Source organism: Saccoglossus kowalevskii, chromosome 11 (genome assembly GCF_978046115.1).
Source record: "Saccoglossus kowalevskii chromosome 11, keSacKowa6.1, whole genome shotgun sequence".
In the NCBI taxonomy this organism is placed as follows: Eukaryota; Metazoa; Hemichordata; class Enteropneusta; family Harrimaniidae; genus Saccoglossus; species Saccoglossus kowalevskii.
The window spans coordinates 35,488,458-35,514,383 of NC_140651.1; the positions used below are offsets into that span (position 1 = coordinate 35,488,458).

Here is a 25,926-nt window from a genome sequence, read left to right on the forward strand (position 1 = left end):
CAATACCTCCCTATCCCCTGGTATCTTAAGTGGACAACCCTGAATTTTCACTACCTCCCTATCCCCTGGTCTTTTAGGGGCACAACCCTGAATTCCAACTACCTCCCTATCCCCTGTTATTTTGGGGCACAACCCTGAATTCCCACTACCTCCCTATCCCCTGGTATCTTAAGTGGACAACCCTGAATTTCCACTACCTCCCTATCCCCTGGTCTTTTAGGGGCACAACCCTGAATTCCCACTACCTCCCTATCCCCTGCTATTTTAGGGGCACAACACTGAATTCTCACTACCTCCCTATCCCCTGGTATTTTAGGGGCACAACCCTGAATTTCCACTACCTCCCTATCCCCTGGTATTTTAGGGGCACAACCCTGAATTTCCACTACCTCCCTATCCCCTGGTATTTTAGGGGCACAACCCTGAATTTCCACTACCTCCCTATCCCCTGGTATTTTAAGGGCACAACCCTGAATTTCCACTACCTCCCTATCCCCTGGTATTTCAGGGGCACAACCCTGAATTTCCACTACCTCCCTATCCCCTGGTATTTTAGGGGCACAACCCTGAATTTCCACTACCTCCCTATCCCCTGGTCTTTTAAGCAGACAACCCTGAATTCCCACTACCTCCCAATCGCCTGGTATTTTAGGGGCACAACCCTGAATTTCCACTACCTCCCTATCCCCTGTTTTTTTGGGGCACAACCCTGAATTCCCACTACCTCCCTATCCCCTGGTCTATTAGGGGCACAACCCTGAATTCCCACTACCTCCCTATCCCCTGGTATTTTAAGTGCACAACCCTGAATTTCCACTACCTCCCTATCCCCTGGTCTTTTAGGGGTACAACCCTGAATTTCCACTACCTCCCTACCCTCCTGGTCTTTTAGGGGCACAACCCTGAATTTCCACTACCTCCCTATCCCCTGGTATCTTAAGTGGACAACCCTGAATTTCCACTACCTCCCTACCCCCCTGGTCTTTTAGGGACACAAGCCTGAATTTCCACTACCTCCCTAACCCCTGCTCTTTTAGGGGCACAACCCTGAATTCCCACTACCTCCCTATCCCCTGGTATCTTAAGTGGACAACCCTGAATTTCCACTACCTCCCTATCCCCTGGTCTTTTAGGGGCACAACCCTGAATTTCCACTACCTCCCTATCCCCTGGTCTTTTAGGGGCACAACCCTGAATTCCAACTACCTCCCTATCCCCCGTTTTTTTGGGGCACAACCCTGAATTCCCACTACCTCCCTATCCCCTGGTATCTTAAGTGGACAACCCTGAATTTCCACTACCTCCCTATCCCCTGGTCTTTTAGGGGCACAACCCTGAATTCTGACTACCTCCCTATCCCCTGTTTTTTTGGGGCACAACCCTGAATTCCCACTACCTCCCTATCCCCTGGTATTTTAGGGGCAAAACCCTGAATTTCCACTACCTCCCTATCCCCTGGTCTTTTAGGGGCACAACCCTGAATTCTGACTACCTCCCTATCCCCTGTTTTTTTGGGGCACAACCCTGAATTCCCACTACCTCCCTATCCCCTGGTCTATTAGGGGCACAACCCTGAATTCCCACTACCTCCCTATCCCCTGGTATCTTAAGTGCACAACCCTGAATTTCCACTACCTCCCTATCCCCTGGTCTTTTAGGGGTACAACCCTGAATTTCCACTACCTCCCTACCCTCCTGGTCTTTTAGGGGCACAACCCTGAATTTCCACTACCTCCCTATCCCCTGGTATCTTAAGTGGACAACCCTGAATTTCCACTACCTCCCTACCCCCCTGGTCTTTTAGGGACACAAGCCTGAATTTCCACTACCTCCCTAACCCCTTCTCTTTTAAGGGCACAACCCTGAATTCCCACTACCTCCCTATCCCCTGGTATCTTAAGTGGACAACCCTGAATTTCCACTACCTCCCTATCCCCTGGTCTTTTAGGGGCACAACCCTGAATTTCCACTACCTCCCTATCCCCTGGTCTTTTAGGGGCACAACCCTGAATTCCAACTACCTCCCTATCCCCCCGTTTTTTTGGGGCACAACCCTGAATTCCCACTACCTCCCTATCCCCTGGTATCTTAAGTGGACAACCCTGAATTTCCACTACCTCCCTATCCCCTGGTCTTTTAGGGGTACAACCCTGAATTTCCACTACCTCCCTATCCCCTGGTCTTTTAGGGGCACAACCCTGAATTCTGACTACCACCCTATCCCCTGTTTTTTGGGGGCACAACCCTGAATTCCCACTACCTCCCTATCCCCTGGTCTTTTAGGGGCACAACCCTGAATTCCCACTACCTCCCTATCCCCTGGTATCTTAAGTGGACAACCCTGAATTTCCACTACCTCCCTATCCCCTGGTCTTTTAGGGGCACAACCCTGAATTTCGACTACCTCCCTATCCCCTGTTTTTTTGGGGGCACAACCCTGAATTCCCACTACCTCCCTATCCCCTGGTCTTTTAGGGGCACAACCCTGAATTCCCACTACCTCCCTATCCCCTGGTCTTTTAGGGGCACAACACTGAATTTCCACTACCTCCCTATCCCCTGGTATTTTAGGGGCACAAACCTGAATTTCCACTACCTCCCTATCCCCTGGTATTTTAAGCAGACAACCCTGAATTCCCACTACCTCCCTATCCCCTGGTATTTTGGGGGCACAACCCTGAATTTCCACTACCTCCCTATCCCCTGGTATTTTAGGGGCACAACCCTGAATTCCCACTACCTCCCTATCCCCTGGTATTTTAGGGGCACAAACCTGAATTCCCACTACCTCCCTATCCCCTGGTCTTTTAGGGGCACAACCCTGAATTCCAACTACCTCCCTATCCCTTGGTATTTTAGGGGCACAACCCTGAATTTCCACTACCTCCCTATCCCCTGGTCTTTTAAGCAGACAACCCTGAATTCCCACTACCTCCCTATCCCCTGGTATTTTAGGGGCACAACCCTGAATTTCCACTACCTCCCTATCCCCTGGTATTTTAGGGGCACAACCCTGAATTCCCACTACCTCCCTATTCCCTGGTATTTTAGGGGCACAACCCTGAATTTCCACTACCTCCCTATCCCCTGGTCTTTTAAGCAGACAACCCTGAATTTCCACTACCTCCCTATCCCCTGGTCTTTTAAGCAGACAACCCTGAATTTCCACTACCTCCCTATCCCCTGGTCTTTTAGGGGCACAACCCTGAATTCTGACTACCACCCTATCCCCTGTTTTTTGGGGGCACAACCCTGAATTCCCACTACCTCCCTATCCCCTGGTCTTTTAGGGGCACAACCCTGAATTCCCACTACCTCCCTATCCCCTGGTATCTTAAGTGGACAACCCTGAATTTCCACTACCTCCCTATCCCCTGGTCTTTTAGGGGCACAACCCTGAATTTCGACTACCTCCCTATCCCCTGTTTTTTTGGGGCACAACCCTGAATTCCCACTACCTCCCTATCCCCTGGTCTTTTAGGGGCACAACCCTGAATTCCCACTACCTCCCTATCCCCTGGTCTTTTAGGGGCACAACCCTGAATTTCCACTACCTCCCTATCCCCTGGTATTTTAGGGGCACAACCCTGAATTTCCACTACCTCCCTATCCCCTGGTATTTTAGGGGCACAACCCTGAATTTCCACTACCTCCCTATCCCCTGGTATTTTAGTGGCACAACCCTGAATTTCCACTACCTCCCTATCCCCTGGTATTTTAAGCAGACAACCCTGAATTCCCACTACCTCCCTATCCCCTGGTATTTTAGGGGCACAACCCTGAATTTCCACTACCTCCCTATCCCCTGGTATTTTAGGGGCACAACCCTGAATTCCCACTACCTCCCTATCCCCTGGTATTTTAGGGGCACAACCCTGAATTGCCACTACCTCCCTATCCCCTGGTCTTTTAGGGGCACAACCCTGAATTCCAACTACCTCCCTATCCCTTGGTATTTTAGGGGCACAACCCTGAATTTCCACTACCTCCCTATCCCCTGGTCTTTTAAGCAGACAACCCTGAATTCCCACTACCTCCCTATCCCCTGGTATTTTAGGGGCACAACCCTGAATTTCCACTACCTCCCTATCCCCTGGTATTTTAGGGGCACAACCCTGAATTCCCACTACCTCCCTATTCCCTGGTATTTTAGGGGCACAACCCTGAATTCTCACTACCTCCCTATCCCCTGGTATTTTAGGGGCACAACCCTGAATTTCCACTACCTCCCTATCCCCTGGTATTTTAGGGGCACAACCCTGAATTTCCACTACCTCCCTATCCCCTGGTCTTTTAGGGGCACAACCCTGAATTCCCACTACCTCCCTATCCCCTGGTCTTTTAGGGGCACAACCCTGAATTTCCACTACCTCCCTATCCCCTGGTATTTTAGGGGCACAACCCTGAATTTCCACTACCTCCCTATCCCCTGGTATTTTAGGGGCACAACCCTGAATTTCCACTACCTCCCTATCCCCTGGTATTTTAGTGGCACAACCCTGAATTTCCACTACCTCCCTATCCCCTGGTATTTTAAGCAGACAACCCTGAATTCCCACTACCTCCCTATCCCCTGGTATTTTAGGGGCACAACCCTGAATTTCCACTACCTCCCTATCCCCTGGTATTTTAGGGGCACAACCCTGAATTCCCACTACCTCCCTATCCCCTGGTATTTTAGGGGCACAACCCTGAATTCCCACTACCTCCCTATCCCCTGGTCTTTTAGGGGCACAACCCTGAATTCCAACTACCTCCCTATCCCTTGGTATTTTAGGGGCATAACCCTGAATTTCCACTACCTCCCTATCCCCTGGTCTTTTAAGCAGACAACCCTGAATTCCCACTACCTCCCTATCCCCTGGTATTTTAGGGGCACAACCCTGAATTTCCACTACCTCCCTATCCCCTGTTTTTTTGGGGCACAACCCTGAATTCCCACTACCTCCCTATCCCCTGGTCTATTAGGGGTACAACCCTGAATTCCCACTACCTCCCTATCCCCTGGTATCTTAAGTGCACAACCCTGAATTTCCACTACCTCCCTATCCCCTGGTCTTTTAGGGGTACAACCCTGAATTTCCACTACCTCCCTACCCTCCTGGTCTTTTAGGGGCACAACCCTGAATTTCCACTACCTCCCTATCCCCTGGTATCTTAAGTGGACAACCCTGAATTTCCACTACCTCCCTACCCCCCTGGTCTTTTAGGGACACAAGCCTGAATTTCCACTACCTCCCTAACCCCTGCTCTTTTAAGGGCACAACCCTGAATTCCCACTACCTCCCTATCCCCTGGTATCTTAAGTGGACAACCCTGAATTTCCACTACCTCCCTATCCCCTGGTCTTTTAGGGGCACAACCCTGAATTTCCACTACCTCCCTATCCCCTGGTCTTTTAGGGGCACAACCCTGAATTCCAACTACCTCCCTATCCCCCGTTTTTTTGGGGCACAACCCTGAATTCCCACTACCTCCCTATCCCCTGGTATCTTAAGTGGACAACCCTGAATTTCCACTACCTCCCTATCCCCTGGTCTTTTAGGGGTACAACCCTGAATTTCCACTACCTCCCTATCCCCTGGACTTTTAGGGGCACAACCCTGAATTCTGACTACCACCCTATCCCCTGTTTTTTGGGGGCACAACCCTGAATTCCCACTACCTCCCTATCCCCTGGTCTTTTAGGGGCACAACCCTGAATTCCCACTACCTCCCTATCCCCTGGTATCTTAAGTGGACAACCCTGAATTTCCACTACCTCCCTATCCCCTGGTCTTTTAGGGGCACAACCCTGAATTTCGACTACCTCCCTATCCCCTGTTTTTTTGGGGCACAACCCTGAATTCCCACTACCTCCCTATCCCCTGGTCTTTTAGGGGCACAACCCTGAATTCCCACTACCTCCCTATCCCCTGGTCTTTTAGGGGCACAACCCTGAATTTCCACTACCTCCCTATCCCCTGGTATTTTAGGGGCACAACCCTGAATTTCCACTACCTCCCTATCCCCTGGTATTTTAGGGGCACAACCCTGAATTTCCACTACCTCCCTATCCCCTGGTATTTTAGTGGCACAACCCTGAATTTCCACTACCTCCCTATCCCCTGGTATTTTAAGCAGACAACCCTGAATTCCCACTACCTCCCTATCCCCTGGTATTTTAGGGGCACAACCCTGAATTTCCACTACCTCCCTATCCCCTGGTATTTTAGGGGCACAACCCTGAATTCCCACTACCTCCCTATCCCCTGGTATTTTAGGGGCACAACCCTGAATTCCCACTACCTCCCTATCCCCTGGTCTTTTAGGGGCACAACCCTGAATTCCAACTACCTCCCTATCCCTTGGTATTTTAGGGGCACAACCCTGAATTTCCACTACCTCCCTATCCCCTGGTCTTTTAAGCAGACAACCCTGAATTCCCACTACCTCCCTATCCCCTGGTATTTTAGGGGCACAACCCTGAATTTCCACTACCTCCCTATCCCCTGGTATTTTAGGGGCACAACCCTGAATTCCCACTACCTCCCCATTCCCTGGTATTTTAGGGGCACAACCCTGAATTTCCACTACCTCCCTATCCCCTGGTCTTTTAAGCAGACAACCCTGAATTTCCACTACCTCCCTATCCCCTGGTCTTTTAAGCAGACAACCCTGAATTTCCACTACCTCCCTATCCCCTGGTCTTTTAGGGGCACAACCCTGAATTCTGACTACCACCCTATCCCCTGTTTTTTGGGGGCACAACCCTGAATTCCCACTACCTCCCTATCCCCTGGTCTTTTAGGGGCACAACCCTGAATTCCCACTACCTCCCTATCCCCTGGTATCTTAAGTGGACAACCCTGAATTTCCACTACCTCCCTATCCCCTGGTCTTTTAGGGGCACAACCCTGAATTTCGACTACCTCCCTATCCCCTGTTTTTTTGGGGCACAACCCTGAATTCCCACTACCTCCCTATCCACTGGTCTTTTAGGGGCACAACCCTGAATGCCCACTACCTCCCTATCCCCTGTTTTTTTGGGGCACAACCCTGAATTCCCACTACCTCCCTATCCACTGGTCTTTTAGGGGCACAACCCTGAATGCCCACTACCTCCCTATCCCCTGGTCTTTTAGGGGCACAACCCTGAATTTCCACTACCTCCCTATCCCCTGGTATTTTAGGGGCACAACCCTGAATTTCCACTACCTCCCTATCCCCTGGTATTTTAGGGGCACAACCCTGAATTTCCACTACCTCCCTATCCCCTGGTATTTTAGTGGCACAACCCTGAATTTCCACTACCTCCCTATCCCCTGGTATTTTAAGCAGACAACCCTGAATTCCCACTACCTCCCTATCCCCTGGTATTTTAGGGGCACAACCCTGAATTTCCACTACCTCCCTATCCCCTGGTATTTTAGGGGCACAACCCTGAATTCCCACTACCTCCCTATCCCCTGGTATTTTAGGGGCACAACCCTGAATTGCCACTACCTCCCTATCCCCTGGTCTTTTAGGGGCACAACCCTGAATTCCAACTACCTCCCTATCCCTTGGTATTTTAGGGGCACAACCCTGAATTTCCACTACCTCCCTATCCCCTGGTCTTTTAAGCAGACAACCCTGAATTCCCACTACCTCCCTATCCCCTGGTATTTTAGGGGCACAACCCTGAATTTCCACTACCTCCCTATCCCCTGGTATTTTAGGGGCACAACCCTGAATTCCCACTACCTCCCTATTCCCTGGTATTTTAGGGGCACAACCCTGAATTCTCACTACCTCCCTATCCCCTGGTATTTTAGGGGCACAACCCTGAATTTCCACTACCTCCCTATCCCCTGGTATTTTAGGGGCACAACCCTGAATTTCCACTACCTCCCTATCCCCTGGTATTTTAGGGGCACAACCCTGAATTTCCACTACCTCCCTATCCCCTGGTATTTTAGGGGCACAACCCTGAATGTCCACTACCTCCCTATCCCCTGGTATTTTAGGGGCACAACCCTGAATTTCCACTACCTCCCTATCCCCTGGTATTTTAGGGGCACAACCCTGAATTTCCACTACCTTCCTATCCCCTGGTATTTTAAGCAGACAACCCTGAATTCCCACTACCTCCCTATCCCCTGGTATTTTAGGGGCACAACCCTGAATTTCCACTACCTCCCTATCCCCTGGTATTTTAGGGGCACAACCCTGAATTCCCACTACCTCCCTATCCCCTGGTATTTTAGGGGCACAACCCTGAATTCCCACTACCTCCCTATCCCCTGGTCTTTTAGGGGCACAACCCTGAATTCCAACTACCTCCCTATCCCTTGGTATTTTAGGGGCACAACCCTGAATTTCCACTACCTCCCTATCCCCTGGTCTTTTAAGCAGACAACCCTGAATTCCCACTACCTCCCTATCCCCTGGTATTTTAGGGGCACAACCCTGAATTTCCACTACCTCCCTATCCCCTGGTATTTTAGGGGCACAACCCTGAATTCCCACTACCTCCCTATTCCCTGGTATTTTAGGGGCACAACCCTGAATTCCCACTACCTCCCTATCCCCTGGTATTTTAGGGGCACAACCCTGAATTTCCACTACCTCCCTATCCCCTGGTCTTTTAAGCAGACAACCCTGAATTCCCACTACCTCCCTATCCCCTGGTATTTTAGGGGCACAACCCTGAATTTCCACTACCTCCCTATCCCCTGGTCTTTTAAGCAGACAACCCTGAATTTCCACTACCTCCCTATCCCCTGGTCTTTTAAGCAGACAACCCTGAATTTCCACTACCTCCCTATCCCCTGGTATTTTAGGGGCACAACCCTGAATTTCCACTACCTCCCTATCCCCTGGTCTTTTAGGGGCACAACCCTGAATTTCCACTACCTCCCTCTCCCCTGGTATTTTAGGGGCACAACCCTGAATTCCCACTACCTCCCTATCCCCTGGTATTTTAGGGGCACAACCCTGAATTTCCACTACCTCCCTATCCCCTGGTATTTTAGGGGCACAACCCTGAATTTCCACTACCTCCCTATCCCCTGGTCTTTTAAGCAGACAACCCTGAATTCCCACTACCTCCCTATCCCCTGGTATTTTAGGGGCACAACCCTGAATTTCCACTACTTCCCTATCCCCTGGTATTTTAGGGGCACAACCCTGAATTCCCACTACCTCCCTATCCCCTGGTATTTTAGGGGCACAACCCTGAATTCCCACTACCTCCCTATCCCCTGGTATTTTAGGGGCACAACCCTGAATTTCCACTACCTCCCTATCCCCTGGTCTTTTAAGCAGACAACCCTGAATTCCCACTACCTCCCTATCCCCTGGTATTTTAGGGGTACAACTCTGAATTTCCACTATCTCCCTATCCCCTGGTATTTTAGGGGCACAACCCTGAATTTCCACTACCTCCCTATCCCCTGGTATTTTAGGGGCACAACCCTGAATTTCCACTACCTCCCTATCCCCTGGTCTTTTAGGGGCACAACCCTGAATTTCCACTACCTCCCTATCCCCTGGTATTTCAGGGGCACAACCCTGAATTTCCACTACCTTCCTATCCCCTGGTCTTTTAAGCAGACAACCCTGAATTCCCACTACGTCCCTATCCCCTGGTATTTTAGGGGCACAACCCTGAATTCCCACTACCTCCCTATCCCCTGGTATTTTAGGGGCACAACCCTGAATTTCCACTACCTCCCTATCCCCTGGTCTTTTAAGCAGACAACCCTGAATTCCCACTACCTCCCTATCCCCTGGTATTTTAGGGGCACAACCCTGAATTTCCACTACCTCCCTATCCCCTGGTATTTTAGGGGCACAACCCTGAATTCCCACTACCTCCCTATTCCCTGGTATTTTAGGGGCACAACCCTGAATTTCCACTACCTCCCTATCCCCTGGTCTTTTAAGCAGACAACCCTGAATTCCCACTACCTCCCTATCCCCTGGTATTTTAGGGGCACAACCCTGAATTTCCACTACCTCCCTATCCCCTGGTCTTTTAAGCAGACAACCCTGAATTTCCACTACCTCCCTATCCCCTGGTCTTTTAAGCAGACAACCCTGAATTTCCACTACCTCCCTATCCCCTGGTATTTTAGGGGCACAACCCTGAATTTCCACTACATCCCTATCCCCTGGTCTTTTAGGGGCACAACCCTGAATTTCCACTACCTCCCTCTCCCCTGGTATTTTAGGGGCACAACCCTGAATTCCCACTACCTCCCTATCCCCTGGTATTTTAGGGGCACAACCCTGAATTTCCACTACCTCCCTATCCCCTGGTATTTTAGGGGCACAACCCTGAATTTCCACTACCTCCCTATCCCCTGGTCTTTTAAGCAGACAACCCTGAATTCCCACTACCTCCCTATCCCCTGGTATTTTAGGGGCACAACCCTGAATTTCCACTACTTCCCTATCCCCTGGTATTTTAGGGGCACAACCCTGAATTCCCACTACCTCCCTATCCCCTGGTATTTAGGGGCACAACCCTGAATTTCCACTACCTCCCTATCCCCTGGTATTTTAGTGGCACAACCCTGAATTTCCACTACCTCCCTATCCCCTGGTATTTTAAGCAGACAACCCTGAATTCCCACTACCTCCCTATCCCCTGGTATTTTAGGGGCACAACCCTGAATTTCCACTACCTCCCTATCCCCTGGTATTTTAGGGGCACAACCCTGAATTCCCACTACCTCCCTATCCCCTGGTATTTTAGGGGCACAACCCTGAATTGCCACTACCTCCCTATCCCCTGGTCTTTTAGGGGCACAACCCTGAATTCCAACTACCTCCCTATCCCTTGGTATTTTAGGGGCACAACCCTGAATTTCCACTACCTCCCTATCCCCTGGTCTTTTAAGCAGACAACCCTGAATTCCCACTACCTCCCTATCCCCTGGTATTTTAGGGGCACAACCCTGAATTTCCACTACCTCCCTATCCCCTGGTATTTTAGGGGCACAACCCTGAATTTCCACTACCTTCCTATCCCCTGGTATTTTAAGCAGACAACCCTGAATTCCCACTACCTCCCTATCCCCTGGTATTTTAGGGGCACAACCCTGAATTTCCACTACCTCCCTATCCCCTGGTATTTTAGGGGCACAACCCTGAATTCCCACTACCTCCCTATCCCCTGGTATTTTAGGGGCACAACCCTGAATTCCCACTACCTCCCTATCCCCTGGTCTTTTAGGGGCACAACCCTGAATTCCAACTACCTCCCTATCCCTTGGTATTTTAGGGGCACAACCCTGAATTTCCACTACCTCCCTATCCCCTGGTCTTTTAAGCAGACAACCCTGAATTCCCACTACCTCCCTATCCCCTGGTATTTTAGGGGCACAACCCTGAATTTCCACTACCTCCCTATCCCCTGGTATTTTAGGGGCACAACCCTGAATTCCCACTACCTCCCTATTCCCTGGTATTTTAGGGGCACAACCCTGAATTCCCACTACCTCCCTATCCCCTGGTATTTTAGGGGCACAACCCTGAATTTCCACTACCTCCCTATCCCCTGGTCTTTTAAGCAGACAACCCTGAATTCCCACTACCTCCCTATCCCCTGGTATTTTAGGGGCACAACCCTGAATTTCCACTACCTCCCTATCCCCTGGTCTTTTAAGCAGACAACCCTGAATTTCCACTACCTCCCTATCCCCTGGTCTTTTAAGCAGACAACCCTGAATTTCCACTACCTCCCTATCCCCTGGTATTTTAGGGGCACAACCCTGAATTTCCACTACCTCCCTATCCCCTGGTCTTTTAGGGGCACAACCCTGAATTTCCACTACCTCCCTCTCCCCTGGTATTTTAGGGGCACAACCCTGAATTCCCACTACCTCCCTATCCCCTGGTATTTTAGGGGCACAACCCTGAATTTCCACTACCTCCCTATCCCCTGGTATTATAGGGGCACAACCCTGAATTTCCACTACCTCCCTATCCCCTGGTCTTTTAAGCAGACAACCCTGAATTCCCACTACCTCCCTATCCCCTGGTATTTTAGGGGCACAACCCTGAATTTCCACTACTTCCCTATCCCCTGGTATTTTAGGGGCACAACCCTGAATTCCCACTACCTCCCTATCCCCTGGTATTTTAGGGGCACAACCCTGAATTCCCACTACCTCCCTATCCCCTGGTATTTTAGGGGCACAACCCTGAATTTCCACTACCTCCCTATCCCCTGGTCTTTTAAGCAGACAACCCTGAATTCCCACTACCTCCCTATCCCCTGGTATTTTAGGGGCACAACTCTGAATTTCCACTATCTCCCTATCCCCTGGTATTTTAGGGGCACAACCCTGAATTTCCACTACCTCCCTATCCCCTGGTATTTTAGGGGCACAACCCTGAATTTCCACTACCTCCCTATCCCCTGGTCTTTTAGGGGCACAACCCTGAATTTCCACTACCTCCCTATCCCCTGGTATTTCAGGGGCACAACCCTGAATTTCCACTACCTTCCTATCCCCTGGTCTTTTAAGCAGACAACCCTGAATTCCCACTACGTCCCTATCCCCTGGTATTTTAGGGGCACAACCCTGAATTCCCACTACCTCCCTATCCCCTGGTATTTTAGGGGCACAACCCTGAATTTCCACTACCTCCCTATCCCCTGGTCTTTTAAGCAGACAACCCTGAATTCCCACTACCTCCCTATCCCCTGGTATTTTAGGGGCACAACCCTGAATTTCCACTACCTCCCTATCCCCTGGTATTTTAGGGGCACAACCCTGAATTCCCACTACCTCCCTATTCCCTGGTATTTTAGGGGCACAACCCTGAATTTCCACTACCTCCCTATCCCCTGGTCTTTTAAGCAGACAACCCTGAATTCCCACTACCTCCCTATCCCCTGGTATTTTAGGGGCACAACCCTGAATTTCCACTACCTCCCTATCCCCTGGTCTTTTAAGCAGACAACCCTGAATTTCCACTACCTCCCTATCCCCTGGCCTTTTAAGCAGACAACCCTGAATTTCCACTACCTCCCTATCCCCTGGTATTTTAGGGGCACAACCCTGAATTTCCACTACATCCCTATCCCCTGGTCTTTTAGGGGCACAACCCTGAATTTCCACTACCTCCCTCTCCCCTGGTATTTTAGGGGCACAACCCTGAATTCCCACTACCTCCCTATCCCCTGGTATTTTAGGGGCACAACCCTGAATTTCCACTACCTCCCTATCCCCTGGTATTTTAGGGGCACAACCCTGAATTTCCACTACCTCCCTATCCCCTGGTCTTTTAAGCAGACAACCCTGAATTCCCACTACCTCCCTATCCCCTGGTATTTTAGGGGCACAACCCTGAATTTCCACGACTTCCCTATCCCCTGGTATTTTAGGGGCACAACCCTGAATTCCCACTACCTCCCTATCCCCTGGTATTTTAGGGGCACAACCCTGAATTTCCACTACCTCCCTATCCCCTGGTATTTTAGGGGCACAACCCTGAATTCCCACTACCTCCCTATTCCCTGGTATTTTAGGGGCACAACCCTGAATTCCCACTACCTCCCTATCCCCTGGTATTTTAGGGGCACAACCCTGAATTTCCACTACCTCCCTATCCCCTGGTCTTTTAAGCAGACAACCCTGAATTCCCACTACCTCCCTATCCCCTGGTATTTTAGGGGCACAACCCTGAATTTCCACTACATCCCTATCCCCTGGTCTTTTAAGCAGACAACCCTGAATTTCCACTACCTCCCTATCCCCTGGTCTTTTAAGCAGACAACCCTGAATTTCCACTACCTCCCTATCCCTTGGTATTTTAGGGGCACAACCCTGAATTTCCACTACATCCCTATCCCCTGGTCTTTTAGGGGCACAACCCTGAATTTCCACTACCTCCCTCTCCCCTGGTATTTTAGGGGCACAACCCTGAATTCCCACTACCTCCCTATCCCCTGGTATTTTAGGGGCATAACCCTGAATTTCCACTACCTCCCTATCCCCTGGTCTTTTAAGCAGACAACCCTGAATTCCCACTACCTCCCTATCCCCTGGTATTTTAGGGGCACAACCCTGAATTTCCACTACTTCCCTATCCCCTGGTATTTTAGGGGCACAACCCTGAATTCCCACTACCTCCCTATCCCCTGGTATTTTAGGGGCACAACCCTGAATTCCCACTACCTCCCTATCCCCTGGTATTTTAGGGGCACAACCCTGAATTTCCACTACCTCCCTATCCCCTGGTCTTTTAAGCAGACAACCCTGAATTCCCACTACCTCCCTATCCCCTGGTATTTTAGGGGCACAACCCTGAATTTCCACTACCTCCCTATCCCCTGGTATTTTAGGGGCACAACCCTGAATTTCCACTACCTCCCTATCCCCTGGTATTTTAGGGGCACAACCCTGAATTTCCACTACCTCCCTATCCCCTGGTCTTTTAGGGGCACAACCCTGAATTTCCACTACCTCCCTATCCCCTGGTATTTTAGGGGCACAACCCTGAATTTCCACTACCTTCCTATCCCCTGGTCTTTTAAGCAGACAATCCTGAATTCCCACTACGTCCCTATCCCCTGGTATTTTAGGGGCACAACCCTGAATTCCCACTACCTCCCTATCCCCTGGTATTTTAGGGGCACAACCCTGAATTTCCACTACCTCCCTATCCCCTGGTATTTTAGGGGCACAACCCTGAATTTCCACTACCTCCCTATCCCCTGGTATTTTAGGGACACAACCCTGAATTTCCACTACCTCCCTATCCCCTGGTATTTTAGGGGCACAACCCTGAATTCCCACTACCTCCCTATCCCCTGGTATTTTAGGGGCACAACCCTGAATTTCCACTACCTCCCTATCCCCTGGTATTTTAGGGGCACAACCCTGAATTTCCACTACCTCCCTATCCCCTGGTATTTTAGGGGCACAACCCTGAATTTCCACTACCTCCCTATCCCCTGGTATTTTAGGGGCACAACCCTGAATTCCCACTACCTCCCTATCCCCTGGTATTTTAGGGGCACAACCCTGAATTTCCACTACCTCCCTATCCCCTGGTATTTTAGGGGCACAACCCTGAATTTCCACTACCTCCCTATCCCCTTGTATTTTAGGGGCACAACCCTGAATTCTCCTTATATTTCTATTCCCATATATATTATACATATACACATCAAATTATTTCTGAATCATTATTTGATTCAAAATGACTGAATGGTTGTTATATTAGTTTATTGCCAAGTAGCCTATCTATTTATCTGATGATCAATTCTGACCTAATTTTGCCTAAAATTGGTGCAATGGCATGACACAAGGTTCTCATATGCATGCTGTGTGTTATCAGATGTTAATTCAGTCTAATACATTGTTATAGTAAATCACTGACATTCGTTTATTGGTGTGTGTTACAGAGATACAGAATACTAATTATATGTGTTTACCCCAAAGATAACAAACTACCATAAATCATTATATGATGATATATATCCTAAATAAATCCAATAAAATACCAATCACTCTTAAAGTCATATTACTGTCATGTCAAATATGTGTATGTGCATCTAATCTGATTGGTTATTGACAATCATTTCTCAGACACAGACAGGTTAAGAGTCAGAGAAAATTCAATGTATTTCACAGTGACATTCATGAAGTCATCAAATTGTAAATATTTTGTCTGTGTAATTACAGTTGTACATTAATGTGGTACTGTGGTTCTGATTGTATAGTGACTATAGATATCCTTGCATTATTGGCAATGCATTAATAATGTTGCTATGTTTAACGGAAGAGACAAGGTGTTTTATGAGTTGACAGTTTGTCTTTTATTGAGGTTTATTAATAGTTATAGTCAAGTGTCTTATCTCCTTTATAGTGCATGTTTGCATTAGGTGTCACCTGTCCTAGTTTTAGTGTCATTAGTTTCATATGGTCTCAGGAGTTTTACTAGAAAAAACTGAAAGAGGGAGCACTGCAATTCAGCGGTGCCACCAAGTGGGGAAGATAGGGTTGGAGCATTCTATGGCTTCCTTGGGGCCAAAATTATTATCAGACTGGTCACAGTTGAAGACTCTGGCCACATGTGATCCTTGGTCAATCAGAATTTTATGGTTGCCAGAGGATCTGCTCTCCAGGGTAAGGGGCGCATGGCCATGGCATGAGAGCGCTGCGCCCCTGTTCCCTTGTTAAGAAAAATCCTTGTGATCTCTAATATTATTTCAAATGACAATGTACCAGTAGTCTCTATAGGGTACTTCAATATAATAGGTGATTCTCCGTTCAACTGCGTGATCTCATGAGTTGTGTTAAAGATGCACACTGAACGTCTCCCGCAAAAATTGAACAATTTGATTTTGAACTCGATTTTTTTTATTTTGTAGCTCAGATTGAAAGACAGATCTTTGACAGGGGATTATTGCATTTGCATTTGCAATACCCTTACTATCATCAAATGTGTACAGCACATTATTAAGCATAGAACTATCCCCCAAAATACTTTATCGAATCGCCTCACTTTTAATAATTTGTTTTTTCTGATTACATTAGAAGCACTACCCTGTGTAAGGTATCTTTATCTATTAGGAGCTGTAGTTCCCAAATAAAGTAACCTTCTTTATTAAGAAGTAGAGTTCTCAAATAAAGTAACCTTCTTTATTAAGAAGTAGAGTTCTCAAATAAAGTAACCTTCTTTATTAAGAAGTAGAGTTCTCAAATAAAATACCCTACTGTTTTGAAAGGTGGATTGCCCAAATAAGGTAACCTAATTTATTAGGATGTGAAATTCCCAAATAATCTAGTAGGTAGAATTCCCAAATAAGGTAATCTATTTTATATGGCAGTATGGTGATCATATCGACTGACCTGTAGTGAAGGTCAATGAGATACATACTGCCCGAGAGCATACTTTACAGTATTATCGTGATAATCTTATTATTATTATTATTATTATGCATCAGTGCGTATGTGTATGTGTCCGCACCTGTATCTTAGACATGCCTGGACAATCAAACGTCACACATATATATCGTACTCGACCATGTTTGCGCCCATGCCCAGTCTAGTGCCCACCCCCCACTTTTGCGCAATTTATATATTCGGAGTCATATTCGACAAAGCGCCCACCCCTTCAAAATGCCACAAATTTTATCATTCCTTAACGAATACTGCCTGGTAATTGTTTTTATATCATGATACAGCTTGGATATCGACCGCTGTGAATATGTTGTGAGTGCATAGACCATGGTAACTGTGCGTAAACTACGCTTCGACAATGACCTGTTAATAAAAGTAAAATGCAGTAAATAGTTCATGGCGTATTCAGTTTACCGATAACAAATTGCTAGTTACCACTTTTAAAAAAAAAAAACATTTTATCTTTTATTCGCTGAAATCAATTCCAACAGATCGTACTTCGACATCGATAATTCACTTCCGCATTGCGTTACTAGAGAGTCTTCAGGAATTGCGTTGGTATAACAAAGCATTTTGAATGGATAACAGACTTGACCCATTAGGTCAAAGGACTTTGATGCAGGTCAAATGCAAATACATCATGGCGGAAAGTGCTTTTTAATGAGAGTTTGCGTAAGATCCAACACATTTGTCAGTGGCGATAATGATGAAGATTTTGACTTCAACTGTTTTCCAGTGTTTTTAATCTCGACTATTTCTGTTTCTTTGTTGTAAGAGTCAATGACGACGCACCTAATTTTGCAATTTAATTTTCCCTCAAAGACGTAATATCCCCTCAATCTGTCACACTGTGAATTAAAATTGTCGTTTGCACTTTTTTCCTAGGGGTGCTCGGGTTTATGGATGTATTTTGTTTGAACTTTGTACATACGTTGGACATTATGGGACCTTGATGCACGTCACTTCATCTTTCAGTTCCAATTTAAAATGGCCGACTGGTGGCCATTTTGTTTTAATGAATGCAGTTCTAGTGCCATACCTTTGCCATGCTTTGACTGATTATGTTCAAATTGTATATATTCATTGTACATCATGACATAGATATATTGGTTTGACTATCTGATTCAAAATGGCCAAATGGCAGCCGTTTTAGTGCTAAAAAATCTTCAAAAATTTAGCATTTCTAGCATTTCAGAATTTGATTTTAGCGTTTATGGATAGATTTTGTTCAAACTTGGTACATACATTAGAGACTATGGATTCCTGATGCACAGCATTTTATTTTTCAGATCTGATTAACAATGGCTGACTGGCACCTATTTTGTTTAAATGAATGCGCTTCTAGAGTCATATCTCTGATATGGCCATTTTGTTTTTCAATCAATATTTCTCAATATGGACAAGTACTCATTTGATGATCAGATACAAGACGTCAATCATTTTAAAGGAAACCTCAATCCAAACAACATAATGACTCCTAAAGTTTGGATTGAGGCTCCCTTTAATGTTAAAAAATCATCATAATCAAGCATCATCTTCTGGATCCATATCTCTGACATGTTTATGTTCCAACTATATTACTATAAACAAAACTAAATATCTTAAACTGACAGGAACTGTGCCATGCATGGCTTGTTATACATCTTTTTTTCTGCCTTTAGATATAATTGTTAAAAGATTATAGGTAAAAATGACGAAACAAAAAATGTTTGCATGATTTACAGGATACAAAGAAAAGTGTTTAAGGTAGAGAAGCAGGTTCGTGGGCACTTGGGAGTGAAATTTTTTCTGTTTTGCTTTTTATAATCCATTTTTATTAACAGTCTTGGCTATAGACTGTTAAAATTTTGTAGAATTGTGAATAGTGAAACATTTTAAACGGGATCTCCATATTATGCACTATATTTAACTTTTAACAAAACGATATACATTTAAATTTGAAACTGTTACAGCCATTTTAATTATGAGCATTAGCAAACCTCTTACTGAGTGAATTGTTATGCAAATTAGCAATTATCTCAGCTTCTTTTTAGTGCACATCCCAGAACTTAAAAAAAAATAGCTCCTAGATGCATTGACCTTTTGTTTTGAAATTTTCACAAATGATTGGCAATGTGTTTATTTTCAAAACGCCGTTGGGGCATTGTTTTTGGTTGAACAGTGTTACAACAATCGTACACACAACTAGCCTGGGTGTTAATTTATGCATAAACTTGAAGTAGTGAAATTTGAGCTGCTGCCCTGCAAAATTAACAACTGGTAGACAGTTTTCAAGATGGCACTTTCTTCATAGTAAACAGATGTACTCATGAACCAATTTTGACAGGAAACAGAAGCATGGTTTAGAAGCTAATTTTTTTTAAATCACTTTTGACCAAAAAAGCAAATTTTTGTGCACATTCAAGCTACAGTGTCCATAAAAAAAAATACTAAAAAAAATTTAAAATTCATACAATAAGCTTTCCGAAAATATATAGTTTTGTGGACAAGGGAGGTCATCTTGGTTTCCTAATTAACTAATTAAAATACATGTCAGGTAAACTGCATCTCTACCTTAAATGTGATGTCTCATAATCTGTGATGTAGTTTACGTGTATAATAATGTATTAGACGTGAGTAGACTCTCCTTTAATAAAACATCATTCACTTTATTTGTAGATATAAATGGGCATTTATTGGTGATAATAGTGGTCTAGATATGTTGAAGAAACAGTTTGTGCCTCATATTGCCAGACTCTGTCATTTACTGAATAAAAGAGTAAGTAAATATTTAGATGTAACTCTTTGTTGTGTACCTTTGCTGCTGAACGTCTCCACAGATAGCCAGAATGAATGGGAATAACTGTTGTTAGCAGGCATTGTTAAAATATATGAGTTGAAAACGGGGCACAGCAAGCATATTATTTCTTATGCAATAATATATGACAACAGCCATGGGCAATTCCCTGATGTGAATATACTAGGAATTGGCATATTGAAAGTTTAGAAATTTAACATACAAAGTTCTCATAGCAAAGTTAAGTTTGACAGTTATCCCAGATTCATTTTGCATTACTAATGCTTTTGTACATGATAATGGTATTTAACGACTTGTACTAGTAATAACATTAGGTAGTTCTGAGAGTAATATTTATATTTTTAAGTGTCACGTAAAAGTGAGTCAAAAGTGCTTACAAAATTACTGGCTCTCAGGAGTCGATACTTGTGCAGTATGCAGTTTGCCAGAAAGTACAAAGATCTGTACAAAATTTGACAAAAAATACCCAAAATGCTAATAAATTCAGTTTTGGGTGGTGCTTAGTATTAGTACCTAGATCCGTCCCTGACAGTGGTGTTGTATTAGGAAAATATATTAAGGTTGCCACTTCAATGTGAGCAAGGTACAGATATTAAATAATGTATATTTTGTATTGCAGCTTGACAATGCTGAAGAACATAACATGTTGCGATGTATTGCAGATAGACCTCTACTCACCATGTATAGTATTAAGTCCATCTGTCAACTGCAGTCATTTTTCAACACTCTTGTACATATCCACCAGACAGGAGGCAGCACTGAATCATTAAGTCTGTCACAGAGTAGCAGTCATGCACATGAATTCAGATCCAGCCAATCACTGGAGGGCTCTCATCGTATCAGTCGACAGGATAGTATGACGTCAGTAGTTGGTAAAACTGACGATGCTGATCACAAGCATTCTGATCCCATGTTGTTTATTGAGCGAATGATTGAAAGAGATTTTTTAGATCCACTAGTGCAATAAAATAGTCATATTTACAATGTATAAAAATTATATTTATTTTTTTGTGTTAACATAATTTGAGTTAGTGATACCCGGTATGTTGTATATATAATTGGTGAGAGATGCACTGCCATGGAAACCATGGCTTAGGTAAACCTGGTGCACTGCCATGGCAACTATGGCTTAGGTAAACCTGGTGCACTGCCATGGAAACCATGGCTCAGTTAGCCTGATAAAGTGATCTGGGCAAATTTCAATCCACGTTATTATACCAATTTAACCAAGTAAATTAATTATATTTAATAAGCCATCTTGGTGTGGTGAAGAAAATGATAGTAAAAATAACATTATTAACACTGTAGTTTAAATAATTGTCTATATTGTGTACAGAATAGAGTAAAGCAATAATATCCAACTTGGTGATCATGTTTAGTTTTTATGTCATCCACATGTGACAGATGTTCATTTCTTGTCACTCTGAGCTGGGCACCTACATATTTAGTATTTGTGTATCATACATGTCAGGCACAGTTACTTGTGTTATTTGGGTTATCTGGTCATGTGATCAAATTTATTATCACATGGCGGTATCTTGTGAAGTTGTGTGTCCACCGGACATCAATGTAAAGATAAATGTAGAGATAGGGTTGCCTGCCTTGTGTATATTGAGATGCTGTGTCTAAGTCTCTAATGAGTTAATTAAAGTTTCATTTCTGCAGCCTAAGAGTCAGAGCATTATCATATTATCCCATACATCTCAACCAATCAGTGGACAGTATGAATGTACGACAATGTCAATTTAAAACAATTTGTCCTTGCATCCAATGTATACTTTTATTAGTTAATAGAGACTTTATTTCTATGTATGTATTTATTTGTATGTTAAATTATTGTAAATCATACATTTATTACATGGCTACTTTCCCTGTGAAATTGTGAATCTATCTTTAATAGTTTCTTTGTGATCTAGTGATTTTGAATTAGTAATTGTTTTAATGAATACAAAACATGTCAAAAATATAAACCAATCAGAGGATTTCATGTTTATAGTTGAAATATTGGAGATGTTATTATATAATTTATTATTGAATATTGCTTCATCCTATTGAGAGTATGCTATTACATTATAGTAATTCATTCAATTGAATATTGAATTATCTACCTGTAAATTTGTATATTGTATCTTATTATTGAAAACTCAAAAATATCATTTAAGTGTGTTATTTCTTTTCTTTTTTGTAAAATAATTGTTACATGGTATGTTGTTTTATAATTATTCACTAGTAATTACATTTCTTTAATGTAGATCTATTAGGTATAGACACTTTTAGTACAACGGTAAATAATTCAGTATGCAAATCTTCATGAAGTCCAGTTTATCATTACTGTAGGATGTAATCAAAAAAGGGACTCACATTTTCTCTTCCTTCTGTCTGTCTCTCTGTGTGCCTGAAATCATATCTGGAACATGCCTGGAGCAGTTTTGTTTGTACAGAGCTGTATCTCTGACAAGCCTTGACTGATCATTTTCAAACTTCACATATACATGTTTATTTGTTTGGCCATATGATTCAAGATGGCCGAAATGGCGTCCATTTTAATGTTATAAAAATTCATCAAGATCTTAGTGTATGGAGAGATTGTGGTAAAAGTGTGATATGGTAGATGACCTAGATATCCTTAATGTGTATGGAGAGATTGTGGTAAAAGTGTGATATGGTAGATGACCTAGATATCCTTAATGTATAAAGGAGAATTGCTCTTAAAACACTACATCTATCATCTCATTTATCACATGTAAGTGTTTAGTCTGTACATTATAGACATGTTAATTGGTTTTATGCATAGTATTTATTATTGATTTTACTGTGTGCTATTCCATTGACATAGAGGAGGGCACGTATAGATCCTTGTTTTAGGTTAAATATTCAAAGAATTTATTGTGGTGTGGGCAGGTTGAGGGTGGTGGCAAGTAATTATTTAGAGTTTAGAGTTTATTTAAAGTTATTTCTATTACATGGATTATATTAATAGGTGCAAAAAATATGACGCTTTTATTTAATTTGGGATTCTTTATTTGAGACATCTTAAATTTTCATGCTAGCGCGAGTAGTATCTGCTTTATTTAGAACTAGAAAGTATTTTTTCCAGTTTAAGAAGTCAAACAGTATGATTGTGTAGGGTCTGCATATGCACTGTGCTATCATCACCAAGTTGAGTGCTAACTTTACTACCTTGAGTGAAGTTAGGCAAGTGATGAGTTCATGTGAAAGTAGAGTTAGGTAAAAAAAATGCAGTGGGAGTAGGGTTGGGCGAGTATGCATTTACATATATAAAGTTATTTCTGATTAATAAATCAATTGTATACATCTGAAAAATTGTTGACTTACAGTGTATATTTGTGTTATTTAGGGAATAAATGTTTCCATGGTAATGGAAATACAAACATTATCTGGATTTCTTTTATTTGTAGTGATTACACTTAGGCGAAGATTCAGTTCCTGGTCATTTGTGCACTTATTTAATGAGATGGTAGGGCATGTGTTGGATAATTGAGGTAACTGAGTGAGATACTGATGTCCATGTGTATTACATGATGGAGGCCGCTGAGATGCTGATTTTCATGATATGTGTTGAACGATAGAGGAAATTGACATTGTGGTTGAAAATAAAGAATTGACATCAGTGTAATATGTGACCCGTCATAGAGGCCATATGAAGGAATTGACATCAGTGTGATATGTGACCCGTCGTAGAGGCCATATGAAGGAGTTGACATCAGTGTGATGTGACCCGTCATAGAGGCCATATGAAGGAATTGACATCAGTGTGATATGTGACCCGTCATAGAAGCCATATGAAGGAATTGACATCAGTGTGATATGTGAACCGTCATAGAGGCCATATGAAGGAGTTGACATCAGTGTGATATGTGACCCGTCGTAGAGGCCATATGAAGGAATTGACATCAGTGTGATATGTGACCCGTCATAGAGGCCATATGAAGGAATTGACATCAGTGTAATATGTGACCCGTCATAGAGGCCATATGAAGGAATTGACATCAGTGTGATATGTGACCCGTCGTAGAGGCCATATGAAGGAGTTGACATCAGTGTGATATGTGACCCGTCATAGAGGCCATATGAAGGAATTGACATCAGTGTGATATGTGACCCGTCATAGAGGCCATATGAAGGAATTGACATCAGTGTGATATGTGACCCGTCATAGAGGCCATATGAAGGAATTGACATCAGTGTGATATGTGACCCGTCATAGAGGCCATATGAAGGAATTGACATCAGTGTGATATGTGACCCGTCGTAGAGGCCATATGAAGGAGTTGACATCAGTGTGATATGTGACCCGTCATAGAGGCCATATGAAGGAATTGACATCAGTGTGATATGTGACCCGTCATAGAGGCCATATGAAGGAATTGACATCAGTGTGATATGTGACCTGTCATAGAGGCCATATAAAGGAATTGTGATCATGTAATATGTGACCCGTCGTAAAGGCCATATGAAGGAATTGTGATCATGTGATATGTGACCTGTCATAGAGGCCATATGACGGAATTGACATCAGTGTGATATGTGACCCGTCATAGAAGCCATATGAAGGAATTGACATCAGTGTGATATGTGACCCGTCATAGAGGCTATATAAAGGAATTGACATCAGTGTGATATGTGACCCGTCGTAGAGGCCATATGAAGGAATTGACAGTGTGATATGTGACCCGTCATAGAGGCCATATGAAGGAATTGACATCAGTGTGATATGTGAACCGTCATAGAGGCCATATGAAGGAGTTGACATCAGTGTGATATGTGACCTGTCGTAGAGGCCATATGAAGGAATTGACATCAGTGTGATATGTGACCCGTCATAGAGGCCATATGAAGGAATTGACATCAGTGTAATATGTGACCCGTCATAGAGGCCATATGAAGGAATTGACATCAGTGTAATATGTGACCCGTCATAGAGGCCATATGAAGGAATTGACATCAGTGTAATATGTGACCCGTCATAGAGGCCATATGAAGGAATTGACATCAGTGTGATATGTGACCCGTCATAGAGGCCATATGAAGGAGTTGACATCAGTGTGATATGTGACCCGTCATAGAGGCCATATGAAGGAATTGACATCAGTGTGATATGTGACCCGTCATAGAAGCCATATGAAGGAGTTGACATCAGTGTGATATGTGACCCGTCATAGAGGCCATATGAAGGAATTGACATCAGTGTGATATGTGACCCGTCATAGAGGCTATATGAAGGAATTGACATCAGTGTGATATGTGACCCGTCATAGAGGCCATATGAAGGAGTTGACATCAGTGTGATATGTGACCCGTCATAGAGGCCATATGAAGGAATTGACATCAGTGTGATATGTGACCCGTCATAGAAGCCATATGAAGGAGTTGACATCAGTGTGATATGTGACCCGTCATAGAGGCCATATGAAGGAATTGACATCAGTGTGATATGTGACCCGTCATAGAGGCCATATGAAGGAATTGACATCAGTGTAATATGTGACCCGTCATAGAGGCCATATGAAGGAATTGACATCAGTGTAATATGTGACCCGTCATAGAGGCCATATGAAGGAATTGACATCAGTGTGATATGTGACCCGTCGTGGAGGCCATATGAAGGAGTTGACATCAGTGTGATATGTGACCCGTCATAGAGGCCATATGAAGGAATTGACATCAGTGTGATATGTGACCTGTCATAGAGGCCATATAAAGGAATTGTGATCATGTAATATGTGACCCGTCGTAAAGGCCATATGAAGGAATTGTGATCATGTGATATGTGACCTGTCATAGAGGCCATATGACGGAATTGACATCAGTGTGATATGTGACCCGTCATAGAAGCCATATGAAGGAATTGACATCAGTGTGATATGTGACCCGTCATAGAGGCTATATAAAGGAATTGACAGTGTGATATGTGAACCGTCATAGAGGCCATATGACGGAATTGACATCAGTGTGATATGTGAACCGTCATAGAGGCCATATGAAGGAATTGACATCAGTGTGATATGTGACCCGTCATAGAGGCCATATGAAGGAATTGACAGTGTGATATGTGAACCGTCATAGAGGCCATATGAAGGAATTGACATCAGTGTGATATGTGACCTGTCATAGAGGCCATATAAAGGAATTGTGATCATGTAATATGTGACCCGTCGTAAAGGCCATATGAAGGAATTGTGATCATGTGATATGTGACCTGTCATAGAGGCCATATGA

At 44.3% G+C, this 25,926-nt stretch overlaps 1 protein-coding gene across 3 annotated transcripts in view; it reads left to right on the forward strand.

Annotated features, from left to right (window-relative positions):
- Nucleotides 1-23,083, forward strand: part of LOC102806187 (protein DOP1A-like) — a 72,899-nt gene extending 49,816 nt beyond the window's left edge. For all 3 annotated transcript variants that reach the window (XM_085505151.1, XM_085505152.1, XM_085505153.1), the window contains 2 exons: nucleotides 19,548-19,647; nucleotides 20,306-23,083. In XM_085505151.1, coding sequence (XP_085361277.1) covers nucleotides 19,548-19,647; nucleotides 20,306-20,653 — 448 coding nt within the window. In that variant the 3' untranslated portion in view covers nucleotides 20,654-23,083. The remainder of the gene's footprint in view (nucleotides 1-19,547; nucleotides 19,648-20,305) is intronic.
- Nucleotides 23,084-25,926: the final 2,843 nt, after the last annotated feature.